The sequence below is a fragment of the Quercus suber genome, unplaced genomic scaffold (assembly GCF_002906115.3).
Source record: "Quercus suber isolate HL8 unplaced genomic scaffold, Cork oak 2.0 scaffold_72, whole genome shotgun sequence".
Taxonomy (NCBI): Eukaryota; Viridiplantae; Streptophyta; class Magnoliopsida; order Fagales; family Fagaceae; genus Quercus; species Quercus suber.
In genome coordinates, this window is record NW_027069537.1 from 1,592,018 (window position 1) to 1,607,919 (window position 15,902).

Here is a 15,902-nt window from a genome sequence, read left to right on the forward strand (position 1 = left end):
GCAGCTGTCATTGTCGGAGACCAACAGATTCACCCCGAAAGGGCCGCGTGGTTCGGCTGACGACTAGGCTTGTGCAAAAGACCCCGCTGATGTGGCAAGCACACGGCCCCACCTGTCACATGACATATAGACATTCATACATGTTCTGGGCCCCACGTGTTCCCTTTTGAGGTTGCACGTTCTGACGCAAAAGTAAATTTCTTAATCTAACGTTGTCGCTCAAATCAGCAAAGCGCCGTTAGAGCCCTTCCAAGTTGCCATTGGTCCCGACCGTCGTATGACGTGGAACATGACGTCGCCAAACCAGTTTTCACCCTATAAAAGCATGCTCATTCACGAGGTATAAACTCGCACCATATACATTCTGAACTTTGCTCTTAGGACAAAAAGAAAAACCAGTCTTTATATTCTCAGCTTTGTCTCTCTCTCTCTCTCTCTCTCTCTCTCTTTTAACTCTTTATTTTTTGAGTTTTATCAACAATGGCCGATGGGGAATCACAGTCACAGGTCGCTTCGCCAATTAGGCTTGGCCCTGTTGTGTGTGAAAAAGACGCGAAGGCTCTTCAGTTCATCGATGAGATGACAACGAACACCGACGCTGTCCAGGAGAGGGTTTTGGGAGAAATACTGAGTCAGAACGCTGAGACTGAGTATCTCAGGCGGTACCAACTCGATGGAGCAACGGACCGTGACACGTTCAAGTCGAAAATCCCTGTTGTTAGCTATGAGGATCTTCAGCCTTATATCCAACGTATCGCTAATGGTGATCGCTCTCCGATCTTATCCTCTCGTCCCATCTCTGAGTTCCTCACCAGGTGAGTTTCTTAGTTGCTGTGACTATGTTTTTTAGTATAATTTTTGAGTTGTAACGTGATTTTTATTTTTATTTTTTGTGGCTTTTGGGTTAATGAAATTGTGATGAATTTGCAGTTCTGGGACTTCGGCTGGTGAAAGAAAATTGATGCCGACGATTTATGAGGAGTGGGACCGTCGCTCAAAACTGTACAGCCTTCTCATGCCTGTGATGAACCTGTAAGCACATAAATCTTTGACTTGTTATATATTTCTCGTGTGGAACAAGTTTCATGTTTAACTCTTTTTCTTAATGGTTTTTTTTTTTTTCCAACAGATACGTCCCGGGTTTAGACAAAGGGAAGGGACTTTACTTCTTGTTCGTGAAAGCAGAAACAAAGACTCCAAGTGGGCTTTTGGCACGTCCCGTGCTCACCGGCTATTACAAAAGTGACCATTTCAAGACTAGGCCATATGATCCCTATACGGTTTACACCAGCCCAGACGAGGCCATTCTTTGTGCCGACTCGTTTCAAAGCTTGTATACTCAGATGCTTTGTGGCCTCTTGATGCGTGAGGAGGTCCTCCGACTCGGTGCCGTGTTCGCCTCAGGCCTACTCAGAGCCATAAGGTTTCTACAGCTTAACTGGAAAGAACTTGCCCATGACATCTCAACCGGAACTTTAAACCCTAAAATCACAGACCCTTCTCTCAAAGAGTGCATGTCCAAAATTGTGAAACCAAACCCAGAACTTGCTGAGTTCATAACCAAAGAGTGTTCCGGAGAGAATTGGGAAGGAATAATCACAAGAATTTGGCCCAACACAAAATATCTGGACGTGATTGTAACAGGTGCTATGGCTCAGTACAGACCAACGCTTGACTATTATAGTGCTGGATTACCACAATCTTGCACTATGTACGCTTCTTCCGAGTGCTACTTTGGGCTTAACCTCAAGCCAATGTGCAAACCTTCTGAAGTGTCCTACACCATCATGCCAAACATGGGTTACTTTGAGTTCTTGCCACACGACCCGAACGCTCCGGCGCTTTCTCGTGACTCACCTCCACGCCTTGTGGACCTTGCCGACGTAGAAGTTGGAAAAGAATACGAGCTCATAATCACCACCTATGCCGGACTCTGCCGCTACCGTGTGGGTGACATCCTCCTAGTCACCGGGTTCCACAACTCGGCTCCACAATTCCGGTTCATTAGAAGAAAGAACGTGTTGTTGAGCATCGACTCGGACAAGACGGACGAGTCTGAATTGCAAAAGGCGATTGACAATGCATCAGAGCTCCTAAAAGAATTCAACACTAGTGTGGTTGAGTACACAAGCTACGCAGACACTAAGTCAATCCCAGGACATTATGTTATTTACTGGGAGTTGCTAGTGAAGGACCCAGCCAATTCACCGACTGAAGAGGTACTGAACCAATGTTGTTTAGTCATGGAAGAGTCAATGAACTCGGTTTACAGACAAGGCAGAGTGGCGGACAACTCAATTGGACCACTTGAGATCAGGGTGGTTAAAAATGGCACATTTGAAGAGCTCATGGACTATGCAATCTCTAGGGGTGCGTCTATTAATCAATATAAAGTACCAAGGTGTGTGAGTTTCAACCCCATCATGGAGCTCCTGGACTCCAGAATAGTCTCAGTGCATTTTAGCCCTGCTTTGCCACATTGGACCCCGCGACGAAGTTGTTGAACAGCCAAAAAGTCCATGCCTTGTTGATGTAATTTAGCCTTTAAAAGTGTCTCTTTGAATTTTCAGGGTTTGTGTTCGTGTAATAAGTTCAGATCATCTTCTGTGCGCATGATGTAATTGTCCAATGATGTGTTTGTTAGTCCATCGTATCTTATCGTTGTCTGTCTTTCTGTCTTCCTTCAACTTTGATAAAGTTGAGGAAAAGACTTTGAAAATGTAGGTCATGAACAGCTGTCGTTTCATATATCTTGAATTTGGTGGCAAAAGTTGTAAATTTGCTTATATTTTAAGGGTTGTAATTTTGTATTTATCTGCGTTGTTGGACTTTGGGTTTATTTGCATGGATTTTAGCGCATGTACTAGATATTCCTCCACAAGTTTGCAGCTTTCATTATTGTGCGGATAGAAAATTTCCATGAAGATGCGCTTGGTATCTGTTTCCAAAAACAGTTTCTAATTTTAGACATAAAAACCTGTTTTTGCCCCAAAAATGATCATTGGTTTGTTCTGCGAAGAGAGATTTCAAAGAACAATACTCCAAGAACAGTGAAAAATGAAAAAATAGAGAACATAATAAAGATTTCCTCCGTTTCTGGTTTTAGAGAACAACGAAAAACACAAAAAACCATGGATGAATCTTCTATACTAAGTGCACAAAACCATCTATAAATTTTTTTTTTTTTTTTCCCATTCTCGCCTGATGAGTTCTCTCTCTTTCCAAATCCCTTACCTCAATACAAATTTCGCCTCTCTTGAAATCCCTAACTCCTTCCACTCTTCTCTGAATTAATCCTCATTTTACTGTTACTAGCACCAACTTCGAGCTCTCTTCCAAGCTCTTTATGCTCTATATCCGTTTCTCTAACCTTAACAACGACAATAATTCTTAGAAGAAACTTTGGATCTCATTGTTGTGATAGCAGAATCTCTTAATATCAGTTTGTTTTATAGAAGGATTTTTAGATAGTACTTTCTAACAAGATTGTTGCGGTTAATTATTAACTTAATATTAATTTATTATACATGAATGAAGCCATGTCACATGTGAAGACTAAATGGGGCCATTCCCCCCTAAGATTTTATTTATGTTTTAAACTGTATATTTTTATATGTATGATTTTAAATTTTGGGGTTAAATTTTCATGGTCCCCCTAATTGAATATTGCCAAATAAATTCATAAAATAAAATGGTTATTTAGTCCATTCTTGTCGCTGATGGAAAAAAAAATTCATTTTACATAAAAAAAATTCTTTGTTTGCGAACCTTTTTTTTTCCCAAACAATTGTGTTTAATTAGCACTTTTGCTATTTTCTGTTTAGGACCCAAAATAATAATAATAAAAACTACAAACTTTGTGATTTGGATATTGTGTTGTTGTTTCTGAAACCCAAATGATTTGTTTGAGTGTTTTTATATTTTATATCTTAAACTAACAAATTAGAAGAATATTGTACACATTAGAGAATATGGATTGAGATCAGTTACAATAACCCTAATATGCAATACATTTTTAATGGTTGTGATCAAAAGTTAAGAAGGTTACTTTTAATATTAGCCATTAGATCAAAAAGGTTTAAAATTTAAAAACTTAAAAGTCAAAGGAGGTAAAAGATTAAAAAAGTTGAAATTTTTTGTGAGTAATTTTGGGGTATTGGCTATGGCATCAGATCCAAATCCAAAGAATAGAACGTTGAGCAGCTGAGGTGGAGTAGTTTTAAAATTTTGTTTTTGTGTGTTTGTTTTTTTTACCAAAAAAGAAAAATAATACTTGGAAACCCTAATTAGTTTTTAGTTAGATGAATAATGGATATATAATGAGATAATAAATAAGATTTTTATTTTATATGTAGAAGATGAGAAAACCAACCATACTTGACTTTTCGAACCATGAATATTATTAAAACTAGACATTACAGCAAAATCAAAAATAATTTTTTAACCTACTCTTTCATTTTGCAGAATAAAAGGGAAATTACAACATAAAGTAATTTATTATAAAATCAATCACAGACGAATTTTGGAATTCAAAATAGCATTAAGTTTAACTTAATAGCTTAATGGGACTTTTTTTTTAAATTCAATTTTGGAGGAGGAAGATTTGAATCCTAAATGACTCATTTCAAAATACTAGAAGGTAACAATTAAACTACTAGAAGGTAATAGTTAAATTACAAATCTCTTAGCATAAGTAATTGCGTTAAAATGTATTAAAAATAAATTATTTTGTCTTTATGTTATTTATATTTTGTTAATACTAAACAGATGTTAGTTTAAATGATCATATATTAATTTACTTTTGAATCTTAGTATATTTTTTTTGTTTTTGAAAGATGAATCTGTTTTTGTTTCATACTCCCCCTTCTCCCTCAACCCCGAAAGCATAAATTATTTCTCCATCCCTACTATTACAATTTAAGAAGGATATCATAAATGGAATTGGGAGCAATTTAATTCTGCTTTCATAACAATTAATGGGATCCAACAATAAGCAAAATTTAAAAAAATAAAAAATAAGCAAAATTAAATTGCTAAATTGCTGTGATGCCATAGACGGAGGCCTATAATTTCTAATATCAGTTTGTTGTGTTGAGTTCGAAAACCAATTCCTTATCAATTTAATTTTACTTTCATTCTAGATTGTAATAAAAAAAAATAAAAAAAACAAAAACAAAAACAAAAGATTATACTTTTTTTTATCTTTAAGATTGTATTTAGGAAGAAAGCATTATACCTTTTCATTTTTCAGATTATATCTGGGACTAAAGTCAAGTAATTTTTCTTTCATAATTCCATTGATGTAATTCTAAAGTGATTTAATAAAAACTTATTTCATGGATGAATTTTTTTTCTTCTAATAAAATAAGTAGCTAATCAATTGTAAAATTCTCAATCTAAAGGATAACAAATATTTAGTTGAGTAACCACTCTCATGAGGACCCAAACCTTTAAAAGAGTTCTCCTCTAGGAAAACAATCACTCATCCTCACAACGTGTACTTTGGGCACTATTGTTTACTGTAAAATCATCACTGTAAAATTGATTGTCTCTATTTTAAGTAAAATGGAAAGGATACATATAATAAGGTTTAAAGATTGCTAATTGACCAATTAATGACCATAGCTTACATACACCACGCTACAAGGCACCCTCCTCTCTCCTCAAACCAAGAAGAAGCTAGCATTTATTGTTTATGCAATGAAATTTCTTTCAAAGTATATCGAAGTAATACTTCCTTCTATGATATAAATGATAGATCTTACTAAATTTATAGTAGGGTTCATCATTCATATGAAAGTAAGGAATATCACATTGTAGTAGTCCAAAATATTGAATAATTTTCCTTATGATTGCATATGATCTTCTACTGAAACATGCCAAAGAGTATATGGCTAGTACCCCAAAAAAAAATCCAGCAAAGCCTAAACTTTGATTGACAGGAAAGAAACGATGTGACTAAAAAGGAAATCAGTAGGGATAGATTAAAGTACCTTTCCGTCCATGTGAATGTCTAGCTGACCTTCAAAGGAGTAGAGATAGAAAGTAAATGAAAAATACTTTTAGAATGAGATGCATTAAATTATTCTATTAACCTTTGTTTTGCGTCCACTATTCAACCGAAATTGTATGGTGGGGGAATGTAGTAAAATAGTCATTGCTTCCTTTCCCTCCTTTACCCCCGCTCCTTTTCAATCAAACACAATGCCAGATTCATTGATTCTTAAGTGAGCCTTCTCACCAGAAAGATCCCAGTGGTTCCATCAATAAGCATTCATTCAAAAGGTGAGACACACAGAGTTTCTCTTTTCCTTACAGATGATAATAAAGTGGAGCCACCACCGGAAAAATGTTTTTCGCACTACAAGAAAAGACGTGAAAGCTAAATATTTTACTTAGTAACCCATGAGTGGGACTAAAGCGATTTTGGCTGTTAAAGATAACCTTTGGATTGTCTCTAATGTCGCTCAAAGTGATTCAACCTTATCAAAGTGTAATATTTGATTGTCACCTTGTCTGGTAAACCCTTATTACAAACTGTGTATCTTAAAAATACGGAGGTGTCGTCTCCTTCAGTTCCCTGGTTTGAATGTAAACTTTGAATAATCCCATCCAAACTATACATAAACCCATGTGCGTTTACTGTGTATAAAATTCATTCAAGATGCTTTGTTATTATAGTCAAATAATTTTTCCAAATATCTTTACGAGGCAACCAAGGCAACAAGAAGAAGCTTTTGGTGCATAACGACGATGATGGCAATGTCCCCTCCATCATGGACATTCTTTCGGCCATACCAAAATGGGAAAGGTACAGGGTGAACATTTATTGATTACGGACCAAGATAACACTTTGTCGCTTTCCGTTTTCCTTGCCACTTTATTTTTTACTACAATTTTTGTCAAAGCATTCTTCATCGCACATGACAGTTATCACTAGTTGCTATTTGATTAATAAATGGAAAGCATATTCAGAAATTTTGATTTCAGAAAATTGGATTGGGTTAACTTATTCGGGGACTTCTTTTTACTGTTAACTGTCCTATCCTAGATTGTTAAGTCTGTTCTGTTTGTCTTGGTTAGAAGTACTTAATGTTGTTTGTATCGTGTTTGGTTTATTTGCAGCAGAAATTGTTGTAGAATTGTAGTTGTTTGAAAAATTATTTTACTAGTTTATGCAGCTTTTGATGCTGGTTTTCTGTTCCCGCTATGCGGCGAAAGGCTAGCTCTTTTGAGGTTGAATAAAACTTGCTTATTCAGTTAAAACAAAGACCAAAATAACACAAAATCGTGATTGGGTTGGAGAAAAATTATTTATTGAACCAGAATATCTCTGGGATTTTGTTCATCCCGATAAGTAAGTTCACACTAAGAAATTGTCCAAGACCATATTTACACAACTTAGAAAAAAAATTACTGATCCCACACGCATACTTCATTGGCTTTTTTATGTGATTGGTCCTCTGATAAGAGCCAAAAATGAAAAGAATTCGCTGTCTAGTCTGAGAGTAACCTACAGTCGGGCCTAAAGTCCATCAAATGACCAAAAAAAATTTAAAAGAAGTGTAAAGCTATAAAAGAGAACAACATTTCCTTCAATTCCCAATTATTATTTTTGCTAAAGTTGTAAACTAGTAGAGCCTTGAAATTCCTCATTCGAGTGCCAGTCATGTCGAGAACTATGGCTATCGCTCTGCCACTACCATAATATCATGTAAGTATTTTTTAGCTTAAATTTTTTTTTTTTTTTTTAAATGAATTCAAGTTACACATTGTATAACTTCACAATAATTACCCCTTTATAGATCATATATTTCTAAGAAATTTAATTGATGGTTAAAAATATAATGTCATCATAAATATTTTATTGCTTGAGAGAGAGAGAGAGAGTTTTTGGCCCTTAAAGTTTGAGGGTGTTTTTTTTTTTAACCCTTCATGTTTGATTCCGCTTTCATATTGGCCTTCTACATTTCAAAAGTTTTATTTTAGGTATTCATGTTTGATTTAGTTTTCATTTTGTTCCTTCATGTGTTTGATTCAAATTTTTGTTTGACTACCCTTCATAAAAATGAAAATTTTGAAGCGTAAAAATAAAAATAACTCCAAATTTTAATAGCAAAAAATGTGTTAGAACATATGTGATTCAATGTTACGAACATATGTCAACATTTTATGTAATTGACTAATCTTTTAACAAAATACATTTTACTTGTAATTTGGTAGATTTAGAATGTGTTTAATACTTCAACGAATAAGGTTTCAAGTTCAAGTGTAAAAGCCATACTAATCTGTCCAATAATCAAGTAAGAAAATGTTAGATTTTAAAACTTGATAGTTAGCTCAATATCTCTTAATAGCTCACAACAGATACGAAAATCAGTTTTTTTAGATCTAATTTTCGACCCATGCTTATGTATTTGTGTAGGATTTCTTTTCTCACAACCTTAAACATATTTAAGGCTTATTTTAAAAGCTGTCACATAAAAGAATACAATGAGAACACATGAAAAATGTGACCAATGTTTTATTCTCTCTAAAAGAAGTTACTGCGTCTTTACGTCTTAGGATTTTATAACCAAGTGCTTTTTGATCTTCATTGTTGATGAAGTGAAGATCTTCTGCAAATTGGTGTGTTAGTCACGTACTAGGAGTCGTGCATCATTGGTTAGTCACATACTGGGATTCGTGCAAAAATGTGGTGTTCATATATTAAAGAGTTCAGAGATTCTGAGGCAGTAGAAGATGTCACGCCCCAAACCCGATATCCGGATTTGTGACCATGACCGGCATGCTAATATCAAGTTTAAACCTGATATTAACAAGAACCAACTTAACTTTTAACAAAAGGTTTTAGAAAAGCTTTTACAAGGGCTTCCCTCTTTCATATCATCTTTGTTTCTTTACTTAAATGGTATACTTTTTCACTTGACATTCAAAGCATCTATACTGAACTCAAAGAATAACATAATCCAACAGTTTTTTTTTTTTTTTCAAATTTCATACTTTCACATAATACATCTCTTTATGCTTTAAGGTATACACTTTCATTTCTTACAAAGTCACCATATATATTTTCATTACAAAATAATCATTTTAACTTAAATAAAATAATCGGTAACTTTGTCTTAAACTGGAAGCATCTTATAGGATAATAAAACTTTCCTTCATAAACTTCTTCTCGTAAAAATATTATGACTTTCGTAATCGTAAACCTTAACGTTTCATAAGAAAAACAGATATCTGATGACTTCTTAACATGAACTTGTACTTTCTTTAGAAACTTTATCTTTATAACATAACAGAACTTCAGAAACTTTTATCTTTAATGAACAGCTTTCTTTTCATCATAAACTTCTTCTTTTCATGAGAGCTTTTAACCTTTACCAATGCATTTAAATAAAATAATTCTCTCATGATTAATAACATAACATAGCTGTTCATAAAATAACTTATTGGTTAGTCCCTAGCTGATAAGTCTGTACTTATTTGGGAGGCTTCTAGCACCACAGTGCTAGGCATCCAGCATTCCCCACAATGCCAGGTATTCCCGGGATCACATCATAATACATATCTTCCAACCATGGGGGTAGGTTGGCTTCCCCCACAAGTTGGCCGTAACCAACAAGGGGCGGGTACAGCAGAGCCAGTCCCACTTATAATGGCCAATCAGATAACGTTTTCCATGGAAAGCTAGTAATTAACCCCTACTAGCAGAGTTCAGATCATCAGAGGACATAACCCGAAAATATTTCATACTTTACATCATACTGACATTTCTTATTTTGCATAATATTTCATTATAATAGCATTTACATTCTTTTCTTTAAGCATCATGTTCGTGGAATTAGTAATAGTATTAATATGCTTAAATCATATACATAGGGTTTCGGAAGCCCACGAACATATCTTTGTCTGATAATGCTTACATGCCATATCTCTAATCAAAAACATTTTAATGCATAACATACTTTAAAATAATCTCATGACTTACCAAATGCCCATATAACTTATCCCTTACCTGATAGCAGAGGAACCGAGAGCCTAAAGTCGAAGGAGCTTAGACCTGGAGGCTGGTAACACCTAAACCGAAATCAAAGCTTATTACTATCAATTACTCCTTAACATAAACTTACACATTCATCTCAAAGTCTATCTCTTAAAATTAAAGAAATCCTAATCCCACCTCCACGAGGTTCCCACAAACACAAAATACATTCATCAAACCCAGTGGTGTACTAAATCATAGAGAAATCAAAATTCTCACATTCATATCATATTTCTAGAAGAGCCAACCTCATTTCAAAAGGGTGCTTTGAGATTAGGGCAATAGTGCATGCATAAACATAAACTCTTTTAAGCATTGTCATGTAACCATAAACACTCTTAAGGAAACATACAGCATGTTCAACAAAACAACTTCATAAATACAACCGTCGAATAATTTAGAACCCCTCCTTTGAGTACTATGCCTTAAACCAAGTTATAAAAATTTAGCTATGATCGAAACATACCACATGATGAGCATAATAAATTATAGCTCAAATCATTCAACCTAACTTTAGAATTAAATCCTCAAAGTTAGGCATGTCCCTTACTGTTCACTGTTTCATTCCAGCAGCATATACTTCAATTATAAAATACAAACGGACCATCAAATCACATCCAAACCTCATACAATTTTACAGAGCAACTCCTCTATATGTCCAATATATACCATAAAAATTTCATAGTCAAAACATCAAATCATAATTTACTAAAAATCATACAATCTAGAATACTCAAATCTGTCCTGACAGAATTTCTTGCAACTTCAAAATTAAATCATTATTTTTCTACTCATCCAAATGCTGTGAGACCAATTCCATAACAACCGTATATGTCTTAGCTTTCCCAGAAAATAACCTTAGCATCCAAATTTACTATATACAATTTAATACATAATTTATAATGCACGAACACGGAATCTGTCAGAGAGGCAGTTTTGAAACATTTTCTTATATATTCACAAACAATTATCAAAGGATGTTATTTTCATATGGGGATTTTTATGCACTCATTAGACATGTTAGAAAATACTTATATATAGTCATTTTACCATGTAGAGCAAAATTACATACAACCAAAAATCCCAGCAATAACATCAAAAGTTCTGATCCTAACTTTTTCTTAATTCCTTAGTCATACACAATCCTTAATTAGTAAAACCCTAAGCTACATTCAACAATTCACCAACACTATTTCAAAGCTTCTTAAAACAGTATATATATATATATATATAAACTTACAAGTTCATGATTCTCTAATTTCACAAATCACAAATACCATTACTAAAATTCTTTAATAAAATCATGAATTCTAAGATGAGAGGAGCTAGCCCTTACCAAGTTTGTTGTTCTTGAGGGGAATTAGAGGTAAGAGAGCTTGAGAGAGTTTTCTTTCTTTTTGGTGTTGGAGCCGTGGGCATGAGAAGGAGAGAGCTTTTTGATTATTCTGTTTGCTTGGAGAGAGTCAAGTAAGAGATAATATGGAGACTCATCTTTCTTTGGTGTGTGTGAACCGGTGGACTTGAGAGAAGACTTAAGGGAGCTTCCTAGCTCTTTCCTTAAGAGAAAAGAAAGCAAAATGAGTTAAGAATTCCAGATTTTTTTCCTTGGACCCGTGGGAATAGAGAGGAAGAGATTTTCTTGGAAATTCTAGTTGCATGGAAAAGTCAAAGAAGAGATGTGGAGCTTGTTCATTGCATGGCCAGCCAAGAAGTCTTTGGGTATGACAACATGCATAGTACTTTGGCTTAGGGTGTGTGGAATTTCCATTGGTTGCATGTGGGTGAAATTCTACTATACTATCCCATGCATCATGCTTAATTAAAACACCTACAACTATATCTATATATATATATATATATCATAACTTAACCACTTAGTACAGTCCAACAACTATATATATATATATATATATCTCATAACTCAATCAGTTAATTTAGTTTTGTCCATACTTAGTATATATATACATAATAAAATTAACCATTTAATTATTCATAATCTTTACAATTCTTATTCAAAGGTATTATAAGATAATATATTTATTTAAATACTCTTAGATTAATTTTAGTAAGTAAGTGGCTTAACATATTAATTAACTATTAATTTGGGTTGGGGTGTTACATGAACGGTCATGACAGTCTCCAGGGTACGACAAACATCAAAGTCGGTCGAAGGAGGTGGAGGAACATCAGCAGTAGCAGCAGCATCACCAACTGGATCAGGAACATCCTTACCAGCAAGACCTGTAGAAGAAGAAGGAGGAGGTGCGCTACCAGACAGCTCAGACCTAGGGTGTTTAGAACCAGCTCGAAAATGAGCGGCCCTCTGTCTAAGAAAAGACACACCTATCTAATTTAATTGGACCGTGGGAATGGAGAAGGAGAGCTTCTTGAGTCTTCCTTCTTTGAGAAAGTCAAGGAAAAGATAAAGGTGTAGCCAATAGGAACAAAAAGGAAGAAAACAAAGAAGCTAAGCAAGAAGACCAAGAAAGTTCATGCAGCCAAGAAGTCAAGCAAAATATCTTGGGTGATTCACGTATATTGCTAAGGAAAGAAAGGATGACTCACCTTTTCAACCTTTCATTTTCTTTGCATTCACACTTACACTTTTTTACAAAGAATAATATCACTTTGCATATATATATATATATATATCCTTACTTTAATACACTTAATTAAACACCAACAACTATGTACCTAATAACTTAAATAACTTAATATAATTTTGTACATACTTAATATATATACATAATACAATTAGCCACTAATTATTTATAATCTTTACAATTCTTAATTAATGGCATTATAAAATAATATGTTTATTAAATACTCTTATATTAATCATTGAAATAAAGTGGCTTAAAATAATAATTAATCACTTGAACACAGATTAATTATAAAATTGGGTCGGGGTGTTACAACGTGGGGCAATAGAAGTTTTGCAAAATTAAATGCAACGCTTCCATTACTATATATATATATATATATTATCAATAGTAAAATTCCCCTCCATTGCAAGTTGTGTATAAGTATAACAACTATTTTAGCAATTTGTTTTTCAAAACCTGTTAAGTTGATAAATTGTGAAATGATATGAGCAATTTTACATAGGTCCACTACTATTTTGATTTTAATTATGCCAATTGTAAAAGACCATATCAATAGTTGTGAAAAAGTTTTATGTCCCTACTTGTAAAATGAATCATGTGATATTGTGGAACATCTCTCAAGTAGATAAATTTGTGATTAAGAAATATATTTATAGGCGATTATAGAATTGGAATAATATGTGTAACAAATGGAACTCGAAGGAACTATAATATAATATACTAAGCACAACATCATCTGATTCTCAAGTAGATAAATGGTGATTAATAAATATATTTATAGCCCATTATAGAATTGGAATGATACACAACAAAAAGAACTTGAAGGAACTAATTATAATATATAATATACTAAGCACAAAAATAAACCAAGCTTGCCTCTGGAGAGTAAAATTCATAGGCACCTATGAAAGCAAGAAATTTGGTTTTGAAGGAGTAATCATTTGACTCATATTTCTCGAGTGATCTTGGCAATTGCAAACCAGCTTCGTTTGGGAAAACATTATCCTTGACCTTAGGTCTAAGAGAAAGGGAATAGTGCTTGAAATTTAATGAACCTCTCTCATCAGAACTCTAATATATAGAAGAGAATGGGAAAATGAAATACTGCCAATTCCAAATTTTGCCACGTCTTATATCACAAGTGAAAATACTGTCAATGCCAGACTTTTCCATTTCTGAATGTCAAAAGTGAAAATGCCAGATACTTTGACATATTAAACTTGGAATGACCATGATTTTTGTGGCATTTTGCATAAGACAGTGGAAGCATATGTTATGTTATACGATTTATCCAATTGGTTTTCTAAGATAAGACGCAACAATATGCTATGCTTGCAAGAATAATCATTCTAAAGGAACTAAAGGATGCCTTTTTTGGTCAAAAAACAAAAGATGTCTTTTAAAAGAAAAAATTTGTAAGGACGCCTGTCCTTTTCACTTTCATATTCAATAAAATAAACCAGTTCAGGATAAGCTTTGCACTTCTACAGTTTTATACATCCTCTGTACTATTACAACAATATTAGACTTACCAACCTTTTCTATATATATATATATATATACACACACACACACGGTTTAATACTATATTTTGTCTACCCTCATTTTACATTCAAAAATTATACTCTAATTGTTTCTCTAAAAAATAACAAAAATTATATTTTTACTTTTTGAGACCAAGGGAATGTTGAATTTAACTTAATTTGTCCTAAATAGATGTCAAAATGACTTATTTTTGTAACTCAAAGTTAAAATGACCAAAATGCGCATTATTAGACAAACTTTAACCAAGCTAACCAATAGTTAAACAAATTCAAATTTTCTTCTAGACACCAAATTCCTTCATTTACACTCAATTTCATATTTCCAAACAATTTCTACAAGTTTGAATGCGGTCAACCTAATTTGACCAAAAAACCGACAGACCCATCGAGACGAATTCGAGCCCATTTTGAAGATAATTCAAAATAACTACTCACGGGCCTAGGTCAGATTTAAAATGAATAAAATATCATGAAAACTGCAAAAAAGTACCAAACACAGCCAATTTTAAGTTTAAGTGTTTAAGACCTGATTAGATTTCAGCCTGGGTTGAATTATAACCAAACAATCACTGATTGGCCCCAAAAAATGAATAGTTGGACATGTTTCATCATGGATACGAGGAAGGTCCTTGCTAGGAACTCTATCGCAGCTGCCTTCCACATCTGAAATTAAAAACCAAGAGGGAAACATCAATCTCAATTCCTTTGAAGACATTAAGCACTTATTCACACAATATATATATGTATATATATAAAAGGAAATTAAGCACTTGAAATAATATTCTAGGGGTTGGAATAAAATGCTGAAAAAGTAGAAGTTGAAACGGAATGTATATCAAGTAATTAAATAAGTGTTGGCATGTAATAAGTTAAACAATTTCGATAGATGAAAATATTTCGTGGGAGATCATATTTAGATCAATTATACTTAGATGAATAGTAAAATTTCCCTCCATTGCAAGTTATGTAAGTAATTTTTCAAGGACATAATTACTTTTCACAATCGTTTTAATAACTTAATAAGATGATAACTTGTGATTCAAGTAACATCATTTTTACATAAGTCCACATCTTATACAATTTTTATTACATACCAATCATAATAGACCCTATCAACAAGTTGTGAAAAAAAAATTATAAAATTTTTTGTGTCCCTAAACGTCTTGTAAAATGAATGATGTAATATTGTGGACAGTAATCTCAAGTAGATAAATCATGATTAAAGATTTATTTATAGCCAATTATCGAATTGGAATAATATTTGTAACAAAATTGAACTTGAAGAAACAAACTACTATATAACATACTAAGCACAAAAATAAACCAAGCTTACCTCTGGAAAAATTCATGGGCACCTATGAAAGCAAGAATTTTTGTTCTGAAGGAGTTATTTGCCTCATATTTCTCAAGTGATCTTGGCAATGGCTGACCAGTTTCGTTGAGGAAAACTTTTTCCATGACCTTAGTTCTAAGAGAAAGGGATGAGAGAGCTTCCAATTTAATGAATCTCTGTCAAGAAAACTGTCATATAGAAGAGAAATGGAAAATACTGCCAATGCCAAACTTTGCCGCTTCTCAATGTCACAAGTGAAAATGCAACAGATGTTGCCATATCAATCTAGGAAGTGACCTTGGTTTTGTTGCATTTGGCAGAAGAGAGTGGGAACATATGTTGTGTTATTCACTTTATCCAACTGATTCTAAGGA

General features: G+C 33.6%; 1 protein-coding gene and 1 long non-coding RNA gene across 2 annotated transcripts; one reads left to right on the forward strand and one right to left on the reverse strand.

Moving 5' to 3' along the window:
- Positions 1–356: 356 nt before the first annotated feature.
- Positions 357–2,786, forward strand: LOC112032254 (probable indole-3-acetic acid-amido synthetase GH3.1). Its single transcript, XM_024065018.2, has 3 exons — positions 357–815; positions 931–1,032; positions 1,130–2,786. The coding sequence occupies exons 1-3, from the start codon at positions 481–483 to the stop codon at positions 2,502–2,504; spliced, it is 1,812 nt and encodes a 603-aa protein (XP_023920786.1). The 5' UTR covers positions 357–480; the 3' UTR covers positions 2,505–2,786.
- A 6,962-nt stretch (positions 2,787–9,748) lies between these two features.
- LOC111992695 (uncharacterized) lies at positions 9,749–11,642 on the reverse strand. The gene is made up of 2 exons (XR_010628917.1): positions 11,382–11,642; positions 9,749–10,080 (listed from the first exon to the last, which is right to left on the reverse strand). It is a non-coding gene; the product is annotated as an uncharacterized LOC111992695 (long non-coding RNA).
- Between the last annotated feature and the right edge of the window lie 4,260 nt (positions 11,643–15,902).

Bases quoted from the DNA above. Each gene is read 5' to 3' on its own strand.
- LOC112032254 (XM_024065018.2), top strand. From the start codon at position 481: ATGGCCGATGGGGAATCACAGTCACAGGTCGCTTCGCCAATTAGGCTT. The intron at 816-930 runs GTGAGTTTCTTA...ATGAATTTGCAG, and splicing joins ATCTCTGAGTTCCTCACCAG to TTCTGGGACTTCGGCTGGTG. The intron at 1,033-1,129 runs GTAAGCACATAA...TTTTTCCAACAG, and splicing joins CTCATGCCTGTGATGAACCT to ATACGTCCCGGGTTTAGACA.